The sequence below is a fragment of the Haliotis rufescens genome, unplaced genomic scaffold (genome assembly GCF_023055435.1).
Source record: "Haliotis rufescens isolate VD_foot unplaced genomic scaffold, xgHalRufe1.0.p SCAF_2, whole genome shotgun sequence".
NCBI classification, from domain to species: domain Eukaryota; kingdom Metazoa; phylum Mollusca; class Gastropoda; order Lepetellida; family Haliotidae; genus Haliotis; species Haliotis rufescens.
This window is the reverse complement of record NW_025963890.1, coordinates 8,355,478-8,377,545: the sequence shown is the minus strand read 5'-3', so window position 1 is coordinate 8,377,545 and position 22,068 is coordinate 8,355,478. Positions and strand designations below refer to the sequence as shown.

The window sequence follows — 22,068 nt, the reverse complement described above, 5'->3', positions numbered from 1 at the left end:
TGCTAATGGTTTGCTTGGCTAGGGAAAATTAAATGTGATTACAGTCGCCAGCACATTCTCAAGTGGTGTACTGATTAATGTGCTACAACACAGTTACACTTTGCTCTGCACCCGCTCTCAGACTTACAACTATATTTCAGAAGCTCTTGGCATGACTGGGGCACGGGTGGCCCAGTTGTCTAAGGCGCAGCGATTCGCTGTGCAGACTTGCGTCCCTTGGGCACGCCAGAAACCTATGATTGTGGGTTCGAATCTCGGTTCGCCCCGCTTATGTTTTTAGGTTTGTCAGCACCATACCCGTGCTCGTACGTTTCACCGAAGTGGTAAACGTCTGAGACCTGCATCACTTCGGGCTTTCCTCCCACATTAAGCTGACACGCCATGATATAACTGGAATACTGTTAAAAGCGGCATTCAAGATGACAATGATATTTGTGGAAAGATACAAGGCAGTGATAAATATAGAATAACTGTACATAAAGCACATATACTACCACATAAAACGTTCTTATCGTGATTAAAAATAGAGTTGCCGTTTTCGCCCGACAATTAGTAGCCAGAGAAATCGGTGACATTTTGCTGAGGTGCCGTTTTAGCCTGCATCCTTTTCAAGCTGGCTACTGTTGGGGACGAAGTCTGGAGACCTGACTGGGGATGGTAATATCAGCAGCACATGCATATGGCTATGAGCCTTTGTAGACTACACTACCACAAGCTTCTAAGTCATGTCAAGAGCTTCTGAGATATAGTTGTTAGTCTGAGATGGGGTGCAGAGCAAGGTGTTGTGGCACATTTAATTAGTTCACCATTTGCAAATGTGATCACATTATATTGTCACTAACCAAACACAACATGAGCGATGTACAAACATATTTCAATAAATAAATAAATAAATAGTTTTTTAATATTCTGTTGTTTACCATATGAGTATACACTATTAGTATAGTTAATCGGCTTTAATGCCGTGTGTCTTAAAGATAAGATGCCAAAGAAAGGCAAGAATGCACTATTTTAATTTATTTTACGCTTTGGACTACCTAAGTCAAATCAAATCATGCTTTCATCTCATAAGTGCACAATTTTTCACGAAACGGCTGCACTACTTGTATATAGTACTACTTGGATATAGTGAGAAACATTGAGTAAGACTGCAGTTGTGACACGGAACACGGAACTGAGTCGGCAGATCGACGGTCGCTGTTGATTAACTCATGAGAACCCGCAGTAGGGCGAACACAGCAATGTGTGTGTTGTTGCGATGCATCTGCTGCTGGGCGTGAACTTACAGAGAGGGGTGGTTCATATGACGGCACTGTATGTTGTCTTTAAATGATGGGCAGCGCCTTTGGTCTCGTCTCCAGCTACAACTACCAACAATGGTATTTACTTATATCGACCATTTGATATTATTGGGGTCACTGCTTCAAGACTAACCAGTTTCACAGAGCACTGTTTATCAGGGCATCCAACAAGTCCAGCGAACAATGATTTTTTTTAAACAAAACCTGAAGCAAAATCTTTTCCAGTAGCTTCTGCAACAAATTGGGTTTTCAAAAGGAATCCTAGGTCCCCATTCCACCTTTGACAATAAACTAAACTGATTAAATAGGTGGACCTGCGGAACATACATTCTTTCTTTTGTTTGTTGTTTAACGCCCCACCCAGCACTGTTTTCGTAATTAAATTAAATTTGTATATTTATTAATCTTTTCGAGAAGTTCACAAGAGTCAGGAAGTGAATGGCGAAGAACACCGAACTAAGCAGAATGCCAGTAATGACTCTGGACCAGGTAAACCAGTGACTGAAACCATATCTCATCTTTCCACTGGCAAGGGTTGGTTGGTTGGTTTGTTGTTTAACGCCGCACTCAGCAATATTCCAGCTATAAGACGGCGGTCTGTAAATAATCGAGTCTGGACCAGACAATCCAGTGATTAATATCATGTGCATCAACCCGCGCAATTGGGATTGATGACCGTGCATCAACCAAGTCAGCGAGCCTGACCACCCGATCCCGTTAGTCGCCTTAGAGACTATTTCATGTCGGATTGTAGAAGCATCTATTTACTTTGATATTGATTCAAATTTACCTCCTTTTTTTTGGTTTGGCCTCCTTTTGTTTCCATTGATGATGGAATTCGCCTCTTTAACATATGTCTATTTCATTATATATCGTATCTTGGAGACAATAATTATGATGAAGCATGTCCAGTGTAGTATGTTAAGACATGTTCATAAAAATGCACATACATCAGCATCGTCTAATATTTTATTAAATCATATGACAACACGAAGATTTACATAATCAGATCACTGATGACAATATATTAATATTCGACAGTGCATTTTGTGGAAAAATACAGAGAACATGTGTACTTTTATAAATAGTATGTGTGTTGGGTTCAATTCCTCTTTGAATATATAAACCGTATTGGAATTCTATCACTGTGTGGTTGGTTGGTTGGTTGATTGGTTTGTTGCTTTACGCCGCACTCAGTAATATTCCAGCTATATGACTGCAGTCTGTAAATAATCGAGCCTGGTCCAGACAATTCAGTGATTGATATCATGAGCATTGATCCACGCAAATGGGAACGATGACATGCTTCAACCAAGTCAGCGAGCCTTCATCACCCGATCCCGTTAGTCGCCTCTAACGACAAGCATAGTTGCCTTTTACGGCAAGTATGGGTTGCTGAAGACCCCGGATCTTCACGGGTCTGTCACTGTGTGGAAATCTGCTGTGAGAAAATACAATGGCGAAACCTACGAGAATAGCGATAGTATTAATCAGTGACGAATTAACTACCAGCGCATGTTTAGTACTGTATTGATCAAGTACCGATTTCATATCTGATTGAAGCATGCAAAGGATATCCGCCAATAAATTATTACACTAATGGTTTCTAATTAACTTGAGAAGCAAGATGCTGTTTTCGCACTAGGAACACCACACTTACAATGACACACAGGAACAATATGCCACTTACTGAGGCCAAACTCCAGGTTACTGTACCGTATTTTTCACTTTGTATCGATTGCGATTGCAGAGCAGCAATCTGTGGCAACACACTATTCCAGAACGCTATCTGACGAGGCCGAGGCTTATATGCTGTCTCAATTGTTCCGTTGCCATCAACGACATCGATTTTCATATATGCTTGAATCTCGCTATCAAACTGTTGAAAGAATACTGGATCGGTTTTGACAGTTGATGACGGCTTCCTAATGAAATAAAATGAAATGGGTATGTAAAGAAGAGTAACGTTTATGCAATGAAACATCTGTGAATGATGAGAGTTATTCTTAACATTGGCCTCTAAAATTTTAATGCTAGGTCATGATCAAAGTGCAAATCACATATTTATCATGCACGTTATTCCAATTTGTCACCAAACGGAGGACCTTGATACCAGCTCACACTACATGTACAGTCACGGACGAAAGAAAAAGCAGATTAATTGAGACCAGTGAAGCAAGCGATGCCACTTCCTCAACCACCTGAAACATCACGCTGTGCTGTATATGATACAGTAAATAAGAGAAACAGTATTCATATTCCATGTGGCGATACAATGATAGATACAGTATTTAACTGCCTAAACAAAAAGAAACAGGGATAAATATTTTTTCAAGACATGTTTTATTTGTAAATGCAGTAAATGTGAGGTTAAAGAGGCAAATTGATGCCTATATATTGAGTACATGCCGAGATAGTATGATGAAAATCACGTGACTATCCAATATTTCACAGGGAGGTCATTTTCTCACCCTGTCTTGACAAAGTTGATCCACATGTTCATGAAGACTTTGCTGATCTGTCGATCTTCCTCGGTATAGTTGTACAGGGGATGCCCAGAGAAAGGACAACCAAACAGGTAGAACAGGTCTCGTCCATGTGGAACGCCTACGGGTAGAAACAACATATTGTGTAAGTGCATTCACCAGATGGAACGAACTGAGTCCACAAGAGACACCTTCATCGAGATCATCAGAATGCATGATTGATTGAGTGAGTGAGTGAGTAAATATTTACATATTGACATTATCTCAGCCATATCGCGACCGGATAAAGTCATACATTTACAACAAATATATTTATACTGTATAAAACATTTTGCCGAAGGACAGTACAATAACTAGAATATCACAGAGATTTTAATCGCCAGCAAACAAACGTAGGCCACCATACTAGGGACCGTGGGGACCTACGATACTTCTGCTACCTGCACGGTCCTCACCATCCCTTCAGCCGCTGGCGATTGTACTCAGTTTTAACCCCCAGTTAATACTAACAAATATACTACGATTAAAGATGTGATCTTTCTAAATGACCTTTGAAAGATGTATCCTCTCAGGCGGACACTAATTTTACTGTACCCCTTCAATCTTAGTTGTTAATTTGAACTACCAATTTTAAAACGTTAGTTTTTGTACAAAACATGTTAATAAAATTTAGCAAACAGTTCTATATCCTTTAAAAACTAAGAATTAAACGAGAATTAATACTAGTACAAATATCCTTAATAGATAATTCTTTGAAATATTGATCCCTTGGGATGGAAAAATCAATACAGTCAAGTAGGACACGTCTGGCCATGATTCTTTCAAGGGATGCAGAATTGAGGATCCTCACCTTTCAATAAATATTCTTGAATGTAGCGTGAATGGCCAATACGCCATCGTCCCATGATGACCTCGTCAAATCTGGACTAACAACCCATGCAGGTGAAGCGATAGTTGGTTTAATTTCATGTAACTTATTGACACCTACTTGGGTGTCCCACTTCTTTTGCATAAGATCTCTGAAGTAACGTTTAATTACAGGTTAATATCCATGTATGGGATTAGAAGTGGGTTCACAGATTTGTTGAATGCTGCTTTTGCAGCAGCAGCAGCAGCAGCCATTGTGTTTCCAACGATTCCAATATGGCTGGGTAACCAACAGAAAATGATGTCGTATTGGCCAGTAGCTAGATCCTTATATAATTTCGATTAATAGTTTGAGTAGCCTGAAGACTCGAAAGAGAGTCTGAAAATAGTATGAACTGCTTATGCTTAGATTAATTATTTATATATTTAAGAGTTGTTAAAATGGCATTTGATTCTGCCGTGAAATTTGAACTGTCACGTGGTAACCTGAACGATATGGTTCTGGATCCAATGATAGTAGCGATAGCAACTGCGGCACCATCCTTGGATCCATCTGTTAATATAGACTGAGATCTGTAACTATCATATATATTTATATTTCAGTTGATGGTATTCTTGTTGATAAATAAGTGGATTAGTTTGTGATTTCTTTATTTTTGTGAAAGTCAGGATGAACTTGCTTTACCAGTTGCCAAGGAGGTGAAGACGGTTAGGTGAAATAATTTCGAGGTGTGTATTGGCATCAGAAATTGCAGTTTTTATCCTTATTCCAAGAGCAACGAGAAGATTTCTTTTGGTAAAGTTCCTCATATAGGGGATTAAAACGCTGTAGTATGCTTGATTAGATTGATTTGAAGGTTATTTGGTAGTATATTTCAAACATAATTTCATACTGCGAATTTTAATTGATGGTTCGTCAGCCTCCACATATAAACTAATAATTAGAGAAGTCCTTAAGGATCCAAGGACGAGCCGTAGTGCTTGATGATGAACAGAATTCAATATATTCAGATTGCTTTTGTATGTTCCTCCACACAAGATGGAGTCATAATCAAGTTTTAAAGGGATGAGGGCTCTATAAATTTGGATAAGGGTTTTCTGATCACCTCCCCATTTTGAACTTGAAACGACTTTTAATAACTTTAGCGCCCTCGGGCATTTGGCTTTAAGATATTCATATGGGGTTTTAAATGTCAAATGGCTATCGAAAATAAGCCCCCAGTACATTTTTGATGGGTGTGCCATCCAAATGTAGTTCGGGATCTTGATGTGGCTGATATGTTCGGCAGAAATTGTATACAATCGATCTTGGCTTCAGAAAATTTAAAGCCATTTTCTAGCGTCCATTTTTTAATTGTTTTTAGACACAACTGTTACTGTTATTGAATGCATATTATTACCACGACAAGATATGTTAAAATCATCCACGGAAAGTGATCCATTTATAGAATCATTTAACCGTTGAGAGGCTATTTATCTGCCTAAAACATGTAACAGACAAGATAGTGCCTTGTCAGACACGGTTAAGCCCACACGGACTTGAAATTGTCTGTCAGTAAAAAAATTGGATATGAATAGAGGCAAACGGCTTCTCAAACCAAAATTATGTATATCTTCTAAACTATCATATTTCCATGTAGTGTCAAAAGCATTTCTAGATCGAAAAGGATAGACACTACATGTTGATTTTTTATAATGGCATTTTTAATAAATGACTCCAATCCAACGAAATGGTCAACAGTACTTCGACTTTTACGAAAACCACATTGAATATGTGTGATTAAAGTATTGTATTCTAAGTACCATGTCAATCTTTTCTGAACCACGTGTTCCATGGTTTTGCAAACGCAGCTAGTCAATAAATCGGTCGATAATTTGCGGCATCGGTATGATCACGTCCAGATTTGGGTATGGGAACAACTATGGCATCATGCCATGATGAAGGAAATTTACCAGAGGTCCACATTTCATCAAATAAACATACCAACGTTTCTAAACAAGGTTCTGGTAATTGTTTCATGGGTTGACAATGGATATTGTCAGCTGCTGTAGCAGTATCATGAGCTTGTCTGAGGGCAGTATGGAGCTCATGAATAGAACATAATTCATTATTATCTTCCCCGTTACCTGATTTAAAATTAATAGTTTTCTTTTCCTGCTGTTTTTGGTATTTTTGAGGTTAAGGTATATAGTTAGACGTGGACGAATGTTCAGTAAGAGTTTCACCAAGTATATTTGCTATATCTGACTTATCAGTTAACAACTGATCCCCATTTTTAAGATGGTGTATGCTTTATTTAGTATCCTTACCTTTGATTTTCTTAATCATGTTCCATACCTTAGACATAAGCGTCAGTGATTTTTTCTTGGATACATAATTTTGCCAAGATTGGCGTTTGTTTTGTTTAAAACTGCGCCAGGCTTTAGCATTTATAATTTTGAATTTATTTATATTTGGTACCATGGGATTGCTACGGAAATACTGTCAGCCTTTTCCCCTGCCTTCATAGCTTCTTTGCAGTCATTGTTAAACCATGGTTTATGTATGTGAATTTCATTGCAGTATAATTTTATAGGGTCGGAAACATCAAAGACAATGTCAGGTATTATTTAGGTAGTGCAACGGATTTCATATAATGCCCAGTTGGCTTTTGTAAAACTCCATTTTGATGATGGGGGAACATCAGATGGCGTTATTGTTGAAAAATTGTCACTTCCACTGAGGTCATCGTGGACGGACCATTCACATTCATTCAGTAAATGAGAATCTACAACTAATAGATCCAGACAAGAGTAGGTTCCTGTTCCAAATATGTATTAGAACCATCAATAAAAATGCATAGATCGTTGTTAAAAAACATTATCCTCAAGTAATTTACCATTTGAATTGGTCCTATTACTAACCCAAAGTGGGTTATGGACTTTTAAATCTCCTATGATAACACAGGGCTCGGGGAGTTCGTCATAAACTATCTTATGTCGGACCGTCGAAGAGAATGGGATGGTGGTACATACAAAGAAGATAATGTAAAAACTATATTTAATGTTACACGTACTTCAACAATCAGAAGAGGTTTTCTTCAGAGAAACAAGATTGTGAATGGCGTCCTGTTTTACCATAACAGAATATCCTCTAGTTGCTTTATCATCTGGAGGAGAAAAACAATGATAGGAAGAGTACTGTCTTATATCAAATTTATCAGCGGTTTTGAGGAACGGTTCTAAATCTTGAATTAATAGCTGCAGGTCATGAAAATTGTTCCATTGTATAAAATTGCCAGATCAACTCATGACGGCTCAAATGGAGATCGAGAAAGAGGGGTCCTCTACACTGCAATTACAGCGATGGAGAGATTTCCATATCTAGAGGTTCAAAGCTGTTATGACCTACAGAGGTATTAGTAAATACACCTCAATATGCTCAAGGGCCTAAGCTCATCTTCGTTTTAGCGGTTTTGGTAAAACGTACATTTCTTTTCGTTTCGATGTTTTGTTCAGTGTGAATTTCAATCATAGGTTCAGTTCTGGCTACAGGGTCTGGTGTAAGGTCAGCTGGCTTGGGGGTAGATGGTATATCAGTCTGTGTTTCAGTGGATTCGGTCATCTCAGAAAGTAGGTACAGCATTGTTTGTTGATCTTTGACACAGCTAATTGCTGTCTGACACGCACTATTCACCTTTTGGATTGAAGAAACAAACTGCGACAGAGTATGACTTTGATAAAGGAGTATTGGGAGCTTGGTCTGCTATCAATTTCTGGGCATCAGAGAAAGACATATTGTTGGTATATTTTGCCAATTTTCGATTCTTTTTCAAATACTGGACAAAGCTTGGGGCAGGACATGTGCTACCCCGTTGCAGTTTGCACACACATGGCAATCGGTGCTATCACTGGTTCCAGTGTCCTCAACCACCAGAATCCCATCCTATACCAACACAGGGGCGCAGCCCACGGCAAACGGGTTGCCAAACTCGGTCGCCTCCCACGACCAGTGGGGTCATGGGGACACATTCTACCCTTGGTCCCCAGGGGGCATGATTTAGAGGTATTATATCAACAATAACATGACCTTGACTTCATTCTACTGTAACATCAATGGTAAGTTTGTGAATATGACCCAATGGTTGTAATGTCCTTACCTACTACTTCCCAGAAATATATAAGTACCGGCTAAAGATTTACTCATGATAAACTATTGGAAAACGCTTGGCAGCAAACACTACAATGATCCTATTTCGAAAACGTTTTGCCTTACTTTTACATTTGGTGTTGGTATTTGTTCAAACTATGCATTAAATATAATTCTGATCTCGTGGTATATACCTTATCAAAGCGGCGTTAAAACTCACTCACTCACACAAACACACACCAACTCTCACTCACTCACTCTTGTTTCATGTTCGTAATAAATACTATTTCAGAAGCTAGCATACGTCTCTCACCTATCAAAATCAACGTTGATCATGTACATACCCGGCACCGTGGCAGTTGGTGATGCATAGTCAAATGAATAAAAGTAGACGTTGTCCGTTCTGGCAGCGAGACGTGTAGCTACATCGAAGGTAGGGGCGGCGACGTCATTATCCCCCCAAATCTATAATAGAGCAGGAAGACGAGTACAGGTCATAAAGCAGAATAAAAACAACGAACATTGACCCAATATATTGTTGATTCATGTAGCGCCAAAGGGAAATATTTACAAAATGTAATGCTATTTACATCTGTCTTGAAAACAGATATTGCATATGTGATTTTTTTCATTTACAAGAAAGTTGATACTATGATTTGTGGTGGTTCTAAATGGAGCGGACATTTTAAGCCTACATATACTAGCCAAATAAAGAAACTGTGCACGGAGAAAATATATTCTGGATTGAAATACAGCACAGCAAGATCAAAATGATGCAGACGCTGTAGCAGCTGAATGATCGGACCATAAGAAAATGTCAACGGGACCTGAACAACATCTGTTACGATGACGTCAGAAGATCAAAATGGAGTAGGGGGTCAAACGACAAAGTCACAAAGTCAATAACGGGTATGACCACCCTGTGCGGGAATCACAGCAGTGCATCGGCGACGCATGGAGTCCACCAAATGGGCATGGAAGGCCTGGGGAATGGCCTGCCATATCCTCCTCAAATCCTGTGCCAAGTCACGGATGTTATCTGGAGGATGTGGAAGACGACGCAGACGGCGCTCAATTTCATCCCACACATGCTCTATTGGGGAGAGATCTGGAGAATTTGCAGGCCATGGCAGTAACATGACATTGTTATGGTGAAGGAAATCCATTGCGACCCTAGCCGTGTGAGGACGAGCGTTGTCCTGTTTAAATGTCAATCCCGGGCCATGGCGTTGCAGGAAAGGAATGACCACAGGCCTCAGAATCTGATCTCTGTAGCCAACACCGGTGAGATTGCCCTGAACAACCACCAAAGGGGTTCGGTGCCGTACTGTTATCCCACCCCAAATCATCACAGAGCCACCTCCAAAACGATTCCACTCCACAATACAGTTGCGTGCATAACGTTCTCCCAAACGCCGGTAGACACGTTGGCGCCCGTCACTGTGGGAAATGTTGAACCTCGATTCTTCTGTAAAGACAACATTTCTCCACCATATTCGAGGTTGGCGAACATGATTTCGACACCATCTTAGACGGTTGCCTCGATGACGGTGTGTCAGGATGGGACGTATGGCAGGGCGTCGTGGTCGAATCCCGTACTGACGTAAACGATTCCTGACAGTGTTGGGATGGATACGGCGCAGTCCAGGAATTGTCTGGGACGTCCTTACTGCCGTTTGGAACCTGTGTCGTAGATGTGTAACTCGAATCCATCTGTCCTGTCTTGGCGTCGTTACTCAGGGACGTCCTGAACGTGGGTGGTCGGCAACGTCATTTGTGTTCTCATAACGCCTCACCAATGCCAATATCGTGTTACGATGGCATTGGAAATGTGTTGCCACCTGTTGTTGCCTCATTCCCGCTCGGATCATTCCAATGGCTTCATGGCGCTGTGCAGCTGTCAATCTTGGCATGATTTGCTTGTGATATGCTTGTGTCTGCGCCTGAGAAGTTTTGAATTTTTGAATGACCACAGATCATGCTTTCCAAAGTGACAGCGAATTTTGAGTTGCACATGCTGTGTACCGCTGCACAGGATGCACGTGCAGTAACATATTGCACGTCCATAGGTCCCCATCAATGACGTCATATCGTATGGCACGTGCATGAGCGTTTGAATGTCTCCAATAATTGCTGTTTTCAAACCTATATTTCATATATGGACGGTGTGCCCTTATATCTATAATTTCTCCGTGCATAGTTTCTTTATGTGGCTAGTATATATGCTTTTGTGTTTCAGTATTCCTTGTGTAGGTTGTAGATTTGAGAAATATGTCCAATAAAAAAAGGTTACCTGGTAAGCATGAAGAGTTACTAAATCTTAAAGTTTCAAAGAGCATCAATGTAGATATTAGTTTATGTCCTCTTACGGATTTTTGTATTTTGAATTGACGGTCATTCAGCAGATGTTAAGGTTATAACTGTGCCACTAGGAAGAAATATTAATGTGAAGCTTTTTCTAAAGAACGTGTATGGCTCTTTCCATCATTGAATACTTACATCACCGAATGCAATAATGTGAGCCGTCCTGTTCAGAGGGTCATTCCAAGGGTAGTACTCGTGCACAATGATACCGCTTGTCACTAGGAAGAGGAACCTAATTGAATGTCTATTGTAAAGATATATACATTCTCATACTCTTTTTCCTAAACGATCAATGATCTTAACAATGATTTAACTATTCAAATATAAACTTAAAACGTTTACTCAAGCAAACTCATGATTCTTTTCAAAGCTGAATGACACTAATCCCCATAGTATAAAGACTAATAAACACCGTATTGGCTTTCTGGCAAGTAAGAATTGCCATATCAGTGAAATTCGGTTCGTTTTAAATAAAAGTGAGAAGAACATTTAATTAATCATACCAAATCTCTGCTAAAAGAAGTGTGCACAGCAAGAACTTCCCCTGTGTCATTAACATGTGTTCATGAATCACTATCAAATAGTGAGGATACCAGGTGTTCGTGAAAAGGTGAGCATATCCTGACCCAACGGTGGCATCCTTCTTAAACATATGCAAAGGCAAGTTACTTGTTCACCTTTGAATACACGGGAACACATAATACAGGTCTAAATAGGGAATTACCTCGGACACATGCGTCAAATTTGGAAATGTCCCAAATATGTCTGCAATAACACATCTTTGACAAAGTAAAGTATCAGACTGGACATAAATCGACTGTTACCTTCATGCGTTTCGTAGATTTAAAACTCAAAACACTGTTAGTTCTATACAGTCATACTCTTGGTTACAATCAGTTTTAAGTACAACATTTCAGTTAAGAAACATACCCAATTCGATGTCACTGCGAGCGTATTTTTCCAAAATCGTTGGGGTCAGGAAATAAGGAACAGTTAACCCCCATTCTCTTCCTAAAGGATGATAGAATCAACGCATATACATCTCAAAAATGAAATTAAATCAAAAGCGTTCTTGTGAAAAAGTATATTATCCATATGCTCATAATGACCATGTATGTAAATGTACTCTTATCAATGCACTTGTGATATATGTGATGGTTCTTATCATTTTCTACACTTATGTTCGTTAGCAACAAATTAAGTTTCACATTCTCACAAAAACTTGAAGATGATGCATATAATAGATACGACCAAACTTGTACATAATCATAACAAATATCTGCTAAAAGCAGAGTGCGATGTACGATTCTGCCTAAACCAAAAGCATGGTTTCTGAATCACTATCAAATTGTGATGATACCAGGTATTCGCAAAAGGGCATGCGCATCCTGTCCCTCCGGTGAGAGCCCATATAAGCCATGTAAATAAAAGCGACAAAACCCTTTCCATATTCATAAGAAAACTTTGCTGAAAGAAGTGTCGATTGTACGATTCCGACGATGAAATCTCATTGTAGATCTTCTGCTATTCGTCAATTTTATACATTTAGCTATAATAAGTGAAAATCTTCAGAGGGTTGTAAAACGCAAGTACTTCAAAGCGCTTTAATGGCATTAAGTTTTGCTGAACTGAATGTAACAACCTTATTCCTAGCATATCTATATGCAAGCATCTAAAGATCAAAGACCGTACCCTCATCCCTTGTTATTCCAACCATAAAGGCTTTCCCATTTAGTTCAGCCTCTTTAAACAGAATGTCCACGTGCTTTCGTACAAAGAACCCGTCAATTACTGGAGACAAACAAAAGGCTCGAGGAACACACTGGAAAATTATAAAAACACTCATGGTGACACAAGCTTCTTGACGTTTTAAGTATCATCTGACAAATATAAGACGAAAACGCATTCATGACTAAACTATTTTAGTGGAATATGGACCCAGAAAAAAATATTAACATGACACAACAATACATATGTGTACAGGTGTATACAGACACGGATGAGCATCGCATGTACTCACATCAAACTTGTAATGTACATTATTTATATCTCTCCATCCCTTTGTCTTTAGGCACTGCTTAAGTTCCCGCAGGTCAGTGGAAGTGTCACAACCGAGATCCTCGCGGTACTTGGTAAGGACGTTTTCAGGTTGATGCTGAAATGATGATGCCCAGTGGGCTGTTGGTGACCCACTTTGGATGATGGCGAAGCGGAATAATCCTGAAATTGATCATTTGAGTTTTGGATGCAATATCTACGTAAAAAGAGATTAGAGCTTTTAACGCGCTCTGGTCTTCTTGTTTCTAACTTGTACCTTTTGACAGTGGCGACACAATATGGTAGCCGACATCTGCCGCCCCTGCACTGTGTCCTTCGATTGTAACTTTGTTTGGGTCTCCTCCAAAGAAATGAATGTTTCGAGAAACCCATTGTAGAGCTGCAGTTTGGTCCAGCAGGCCATAGTTTCCTGGAAACTCCGGTCGTCTACCGCTCAGAAAACCTGTGATATGCAATTGAGGTTGTTGTAAATCTCAAAGAAATCCCTGGAACCATTCTAGCCTCGGTCTACATTGTAATTAATACCACGTGTTAAAGTTAGACATTATCTATACGTTATAAGGTTACTAATTCATTTCTAGATGAGCGTTCGCCATAAGTTTAATTCCATTAGTGTTTTTTTTTACAAATTTTACATTTGTACATACCGAGAGCACCTAGTCTGTAGTTGAAATTGATAACGATGATTTCCCCTTGAGCTGCCAACAAGTCCATATCTAACATGGCTCCCATGCCAACATGATTGCTGCCTCCGTGGATGTGAACAAGGACCTCCAACTTGCTTTCGCTTTCTCCATTCTTGAGGATAGATACATAGTGACTGAATAATTCAGCTGTAGTGAACTTAACAAATGTTATATTTGGGATAACACTTTCTTAGTAAAGAACAGATTCTCGTACTTTTTTGGGTTGAGTCGAATACATATAGTTGTCTGTGAATGTATCCATGAAACATCAGCTCCATTTAACCTTGTTTTTATGTTTGAGTTAATTTGAAATATTCTGTATTTTTGTAAATACTAAACGATATCAGTTGCATCAGGTTTGACCGTTTAACTGAAATAAATTAACCGAATGGAGTGAGTGAGTGAGTTGGGTATAACGCCGATTTTAACAGTTTTCCAGTTATATCACGGCGTGTCAGCTTAATGTGGGAGGAAAGCCCGGAGTGATGCAGGTCTCAGACGTTAACCACTTCAGTGAAACCCACGAGCACGGGTATGGTGCTGACAAACCTAGAAACATAATCGGGGCGAACCGGGATTCGAACCCACAATCATGGGTTTCTGGCGTGCCCAAGGGACGCAACTCTGCACAGCGAATCGCGGCGCCTTAGACGACTGGGCCACCCGTGCCCCCTAAGATTGGGATTAATTAACTATTCGATATTTTTTAAGTGTTAACCTTTTCAATTCATTCACCAGTCGAAAAAGCTGCCACACGATCGCGATGCCATGCCCATGGTCATAACCAGAGATTTGCATAAAACGAAAAGCGACAAACCTATTTTCATAATCATTATAGATTGTATGATTCTGACTATATCTTAAGCATGTCTTTATGAACAACTATCAAATACTGATTGACTGATGACTGATGTTTGCGAAAAGGTGATCGTATCGTGTTCCACCGATGGCTCTCAGCACAAACACATGTAAAGGCAAGTCAATTGTTCACGCATAAACATGTCAACACATGTCAAAATAGGGGATTACATCATTTTTTGTCAGTGATGCCTCAAGTTTGTAAATGTCCTCCATATGTCTACCGTGAAACCTTTTGAAAGCTTAACTTAGGCGTTGAATGTTGTAATCACGAGCAAATAACTGTTTAGCATAAGTCTATTACACCTTTCGAAAGGGCAAACACCAACGGGTGTATTACTGGACATAAAGGGAAAGTTGACTGTTGGAAGTGTATGTGTGTGTCTGTGTGCGCATGTACGTGTGTTCGAGCGTTCGTTCGTTCGTTCGTGCGCGCGCGAGCCGGGTTAATAGTGCTAGCCAACTGAGATACCATGCTGCATTTTATCCAACTATAACAATGTATACTGACAACGAGCAGACCAGTCCTTGTTTTATTCCTTTTATGCCCAGCGGCGGGCAGGGTAGCAACAAGTACCATCTTTTAACGTCTTTGGCATGACGCTCTCCCCTCTCCTAGCAGACGCTCCACTTGACCACGGAGGCGGTCGCGTATCAATGCAAGATACCATTATTGAACTATATCAGATCATAGATATACCGCAAACTCAAGTTGAAGGTATTGGCCCAATTATCTTGTGATTGTGACAATCCGAGCAGAAATTTCGATTCATATGCCTAAGGAAAAAGATTACCAACAATAGGAGGATAGTTGGTGCCCATTAAGATATGTACATTTAGATGTTATCAGTGAGAAAGTATAACGTTTCTAACATCGTTTTCCCATTAAACCTTTTCGGCAAGTTGTCCTGAAAGGATACAGATGTAATCATATCTATGGTCACCACGTTCAGTGTGGGATAGTTGTGTACAAAGTTGAAAAATCAAATGGTTCCGCTCCACGATTGCAAAAATTTAAGCACCTGCTTTGAGTTTTTGAGAATCCACATGGTATGAATTCAACTTGTCTTGATTACTTTCTGTGAATATAAAGATTAATTCTTATGATTAATCTTTGTGACAGGGAAGAATATATTATCTGTTCTACGGATGGTTATGAAATCCAGTACAAAAGAGTAACAAGCATGTCATCGAGTATTAGATTCAAGCCAAAAGCTGATAGTATTGTTGTTTGAGTTTGGCACATTTATTCCTCAGTTAATATACTGGCTAATATTGGTTTTGTTATTTTGAAATTGTTAGTGGGAACAACGACAAACATTTAATCACGGGCAGCCTGAGCTTGGTGCCATCTAAAAGGAGTTCGGGTTCTATATCGGGATCATATTATCGACAGGAATGTATGCAATTGGTCTTGGTCTATGAAAATTTAAAGCCACTCTCATGTGACCATTTATGAATTATTTTAATCGCAACTGTAATTGGCGTTCAATAGTACGCATATTTTTACCACGACATGAGATATTCATTTAATTATTCATAAACAATGACCCATCAATTGAGTCATGTAATACTTTTGATAGACTATTTATTTTTATACTAACAAATGTGACGGACAAAATAGTGCCCTGTGGAATCCCCTGATCCTGATTAGAATGTTCCGATAGGAATGATCCAACACGGACCTGAAACTGTCTGTCAGTTAAAACTGTGATATAAAATGAGGCAAACGGCCTCTAAAACCAAAGTCATGTAAATCTTTTACAATACCATGTTTCCATGTTGTATCATAAGCTTTTTCAAGGTCGAAAAAGATCGATACAGCATGCTGGTTATTTACAATGAAATATTTAATGAATGATTCTGAACGATCTAGGTGGTCAACAATATTTTGTTTGCATTTGAGTTCCATAATTTTGAGCTCACATGAACTCAACCGCAACGGGAACATTTCGTTTTGCCATGGCAAAATTCTGCACCACGGCCAAACATTTTGCATTTAAAACTACATGGTTGATTTGTTATATATACCTCCACTCCAAGTTTCCGGGTTTTAGTAGATTTGGGAAGAACTGTCAGTGCGTATTTGTGTTTATAATGTCTGAATCTTTTTCCCTGGTAAAACGTTTCACAACAGTGACACCTTAACCTTTTAACTCGGCTGCAATTTCTTTTTCTGACATATTAGAAAGACAACGTGACCAGTCCCCGACGATGCCTCTGCAAGAGTTCAGTGTCCTGTGCACTGAGACAACAACTGGGTGTTTACAAACTGCTGTAGACCCAGCAGATTGCCAGATTACTGTATCTTTACATATTCCACTAAAAGAGTCGAGTGACATGTTTAACATCTCCACCTCGGATGTCCTTGGAGATTGCAAATGGATTCAGTTTCAAAGGACTTCCGTCCACAGCTTCAATAACCAAGAATTTTGGCAAGGAATCAGAAGCTAAAGGAGAAACTTCTTCATCAGACGTCTTAGATGAACGATGTCTTAGCAAGATGTCTTATTTTATAAGTTTTTGCAGAACCGTACTGTAATGCATGGGCCATGGTAGAGGGATGCGTTTCAGCAACTCTGCTCCCAACCCGCCACCGCGTGTCAACAAAGACGATGCTGCAGCGGAAACCAGCATGATCGTCAATCGTTTGGTTACTGTATGATCAATCAGAATTATGTAGTTCTGTAGTTTGTCTATTTTCTATTACATAAGTTTGCGAAGCATTTGCTCATCAGCATTATGCTGTGCAGGTTATGAGCTACATGCATTACTAGCGGGATGACTTTCACGAACGTTCAGCTGGTACAGTTCTTAACATTCCACTAGTGACACAGTCCGCTGTGGTTACTCGGGCTAGAATGTATCCCCAGTAGTGAAAATAAGATTTCTTTTTCAGATGCAAATAAAATGTATGCCAACCAGACAAAAACTCCCTCCATCACGTGTCAAATCGAGTTAACGTTGGTAACTTCAGATCAACCGCTTACAATCAAGTACACTCAACTCGGTTTCCCTGTCTGCAGTTCGGATCTTTTGACCGGGAACGGAATACAGTTCGTCCTTCCTTTTTGTGAGATGGTACAGTCCATGGATTGGGTGTACATGCTCTTCGTTCCCTCCTACTTGGTGTAGGGCATAGCTTGGTAACATCAACTCCCGTCCTCTATTGGTCATTGGTCAGTACTTTCGCATGGGCTATGTGTGGACTTTCCCAGCCTGTTTTTTCTGGTCTTTCTAGCCTTTCTGGTCCTGCGTTGTCTCGGTCTACGGGTCGCTTCTTGTGCCTGGGCTGTGCCTAGACCGTAGTCCTCCCCAGCCCAGGTGTAGGTGGATCCATCGTGATGACAGGCTCCACCTCTTGGTGGGTAGCTACTCCTCTGACGATGCTCAGAGTGCATCTTGGCAACTGCGAGGTTGATATCTGTATATTTCCGTAAAACGTAAGATTAAGTGCCCCATTTTAAAACATTCCGGTATGCAATCATTTTCAGCAAGAATACATGTCCCATTATTACTTACTTACGGCTAGAATATATTTTTCATTTAGGCCTTTTATGGTTTAATCTTTACTCTATATTTTATGTATACAGCACAGTTAGGACAGACGTATTCCTCTAACTACCAGGCTTTGAGGTGATTCCTAGACATGAACCATGGAACCATTCATTGCATCTGTCACTCGCAATTATAAGCTTTCCACATTATAATATATTAATGTGTCCATAGACAGCCATTCCACGTGGAGGTCACACTCAGCGTTAAGATCGGATCCATACAGTAAGCCATTCTGGAGCTTTGGTATCTAGATGTCTGTCTTGACAATTTTTTCAATCTGCCACGGTGTAGTACTGATGACTTGGATCTCTCCTCTAACCTCAGACAGGATAGGAGAAAGATTTTGTGTAATTACTCCTGGCTGTTTCCACACTGGTTGCAGCTTCTTGCATATACACAGTACTGTAGCTCAGTTGAGGATATAGACCACCTCTCTCTTCTCATATAATGTGGCTGATGAGCGTAGGCCATGATCATGCTTCATCCGTTCATGGGCGTCCTGAAGAGCTGCTTCCTGCTGATTAATGTACGAGAGCGCATCATGATCAGTTGAACTGATCAGATCTGCTGTCTGGTTGACTTCCAGACCCAGGATAAGTCGATTTGGAGAGAATACAGTCTGCTTGTTGATGTACTAGTGATTGAGTGAGTTGGGTTTGACGCCGCTTTTAACATTATTCAAGTTAGATCACGGCGTGTCAGCTTAATGTGGGAAGAAGCCCGAAGTGATGCAGGTCTCAGACGTTTACCACTTCGGTGAAACCCACGAGCACGGGTATGGTGCTGACAAACCTAGAAACATAATCGGGGCGAACCGGGATTCGAACCCACAATCATAGGTTTCTGGCGTGTCCTGGGGACGCAACTCTGCACAGCGAATCGCGGCGCCTTAGGCGAATGGGCCACCCGTGCCCCCTGTTGATATACCAAGGCCAGACAACAGCAATTAAATGAAACGCTACATGTCCATTTCCATGATGGAAAATCTTACAGATCTGTTACTTCGCCCTGTACAACCCTGTACTACTACAACATCACAGAACCTAACCCAATAACAGAACCAAAAGGCACTGTTACTGCTGGCACCACCGACCTAAACATCATGTAACTTACTACAAACACCTTGTGTTACCAAAATATACATTTCAGGACATCGCAACAACCCAATCCATACTTAATACCAATAATAATATACTACGCTACCAGGTAAGAGAACGATATAATTTGAAGGCCAATAAAATTTCATAACTTATGCACTTGTACACTGAAATATACAAAGTAGTGCTTTATAATTGTATTTACCAAATTTATTGCATATTTAGCAATATGGAATATTGCAATTACCTACACAGTAAATAATAATTACAAAATAAACTAAAAACTTAGAAATATTCAACAATAATTAATTACTTTTTATTTGAAATTAGCTACAGTTTTACATTTCATGCAATAGCGCGTGGCATGGTATGTACCTTGCTACATTCAGGTGAGTTTTCTTCACTATGTCATCTTTGGTTCTGGGAGCCCCTGGGGTCATGGTCACGCCTGTAGCCATGATGGTTATTAACAGGTCAACTTTTAATTTTAGCAACCCATTTGTCCCGAGCCCGAGACGGCTCTCACAACACTCTTCTAAGTTATGATTAGTGTTGTTTCAGTATCTTAAAAAAGGCTAAAAAAAAACATTTTAAATACTTCAGATGTTTCTTCTGTATTTCTGTGTGATTGTTCATTCAGGGAATTTAAAGATTTTAGCTCCGCCCTGGGTTTCGCCTGAAGCCATGATGGTAATAACTCATAAATGATCGAGCATTTCATGTTATGGGTTATTGCTTCAAGACTTTCTCTGAAAGATTGAGACAAACACTTTTGTTTTACAACACACTGTTTTCGAGACATCCATCATATCCAGCCATCAGTTATTTGTGTATTCAAAATCTGACTCAGAGGCAAACCTGTTCCAGTATTTTCTGTTTTCTTTTTTAACCGAATCCTCGGCCACCATCCCACTTTTAACAATATAAAAAATGTTTAAATGGACGCACCTGGGGAACATACATATTGATGTATAAACAGTCTTCGTCGCTGTTGTTGAATCCTGGGCGATGGGATTTCACATAACTCCACATTGAGGATATCTGTGGACAAGCAGGTGGAAACACTGTCGTGTTTAGTATACCTTTCCAAGTAGTTGGTTCCTCGGGATCCTGTTAACAAATATTGGTGTAATGCTAGGACAGATACTGGATGCAGAATGGATAACGTCATGTTAACTCTTGTTATTCAGATATATCGGTTATCTTAAAGGATATCCAGGTATATAAGCCGTTTATGCCGATGCTTTTATTAAGAGAGCTGTAGATCTGGGCAGGTTCAACAAAATAGACAAAACCAATCTACATTAATAACAAGAGGCCTATAGGGCCTGTATCGCTCACCTAGATATTTACGCAACCATGACAAAATATACATTTGCAATGTACATGTATATTATACTGCAAATATTGCGTAATTTTGAGCACTTAGTGTCAGCACTTAGAATGGGTGGATGGCAAATCAGACAGCATGAACGTGTATTTCTCTAGATACAAATGTAGCATAAAGATCTGAACCGTTTCCATGTTATGATCCAGGTTAAATCATATGAAAGGTATTATTCTCTTCATAACAAACAAATGTATACAATGTATATGTTTATAATAGGGTTGGGATAATATAGGTTTGCATGTTATGGTCAAGGTTCTAACTCCTTTGGGAGTGCCGGACAGATGAACAGAAGGGCCAGTCCTGGTAGCATATGTGCATTCCTCTCATTATACTCTCAATTGTACATATGGTTATACCGTGGGGATCTTAACTGTGTCAAAGTTATAGACACCACCACCAACAATAGTCGACGTGAGGGTCCGTGGTAGAATACATGTACGTCTTCAGCATGCTTGCCGTAAAAGGCGACTATGCTTGTCGTAAGAGGCGACTAACGGGATCGGGTGGACAGGCTCCCTGACTTGGTTGATGCATGTCATCGATCCCAATTACGTGGATGGATGCTCATGATATCAATCACTGGATTGTCTGGTCCAGACTCGATTATTTACAGACCGCCATCATATAGCTGGAATATTGCTGAGTGCGGCGTTAAACAACAAACCAACAGACCAAACAATATTCGAACAGTAGAAATCCAAATTGCATCTCACCTCAAATCGGAGTTCTCCAACAGGAGGTGCTGCATAAGGAACGCTGAAGTATTGTTCAATCTTCTTGGAGCCCAGAACAGTTTTAACAGTGCCTCTGATCTGGCCATAATGGGTGTCTCGAACCACGAATTCCTTAGCGTCCAACGTAATCACTAATGTTGCCAAGTGGGAAACACAGACAAACATTGTCCACAGGGAAGACATCTTTAAGCTGAATACCGAAACCTTCATTATCCTCAAAATGTTGATGTCTGTCCTCGTTGCCTTCAACTCGCATTAGTGAACAGATAGAAATACTTTTGTTGATGCAGTGCTAATAACCTTTAAAACTGGGTCAGCTGGATTGTACCACGACTAATATGACAATTACATCTGATGCCATGTACAAACTACTGAAGTGTGCACTATGTATACTAAGAATGCTTTTTACGAGGATGTATTTTAGCATATTGCAAATTATTTATCCCCCATATTTTTTAAAACTTTAATGTAAACATATTGCACTACACTATCGACATCGTATTTTTTTAATTTAATTAATTTAGTTTAGTTTAGCAACAC

The 22,068-nt window shown here is 39.8% G+C and overlaps 1 protein-coding gene across 1 annotated transcript; it reads right to left on the bottom strand.

The window, feature by feature from the left end:
- Positions 1 to 2,601: 2,601 nt before the first annotated feature.
- LOC124111087 (acetylcholinesterase-like) lies at positions 2,602 to 21,821 on the bottom strand. Its single transcript, XM_046470663.2, has 11 exons — positions 21,508 to 21,821; positions 20,353 to 20,514; positions 13,853 to 14,003; positions 13,462 to 13,647; positions 13,168 to 13,367; positions 12,840 to 12,969; positions 12,078 to 12,158; positions 11,283 to 11,365; positions 9,128 to 9,248; positions 3,773 to 3,908; positions 2,602 to 3,226 (listed from the first exon to the last, which is right to left on the bottom strand). The coding sequence occupies exons 1-11, from the start codon at positions 21,736 to 21,738 to the stop codon at positions 2,908 to 2,910; spliced, it is 1,800 nt and encodes a 599-aa protein (XP_046326619.2). The 5' UTR covers positions 21,739 to 21,821; the 3' UTR covers positions 2,602 to 2,907.
- Between the last annotated feature and the right edge of the window lie 247 nt (positions 21,822 to 22,068).

Bases quoted from the DNA above. Each gene is read 5' to 3' on its own strand.
- LOC124111087 (XM_046470663.2), bottom strand. From the start codon at position 21,738: ATGAAGGTTTCGGTATTCAGCTTAAAGATGTCTTCCCTGTGGACAATG. The intron at 12,970-13,167 runs GTGAGTACATGC...ATAATTTTCCAG, and splicing joins ATGTACATTACAAGTTTGAT to TGTGTTCCTCGAGCCTTTTG. The intron at 12,159-12,839 runs GTACGGTCTTTG...ATCATCCTTTAG, and splicing joins TGGAATAACAAGGGATGAGG to GAAGAGAATGGGGGTTAACT.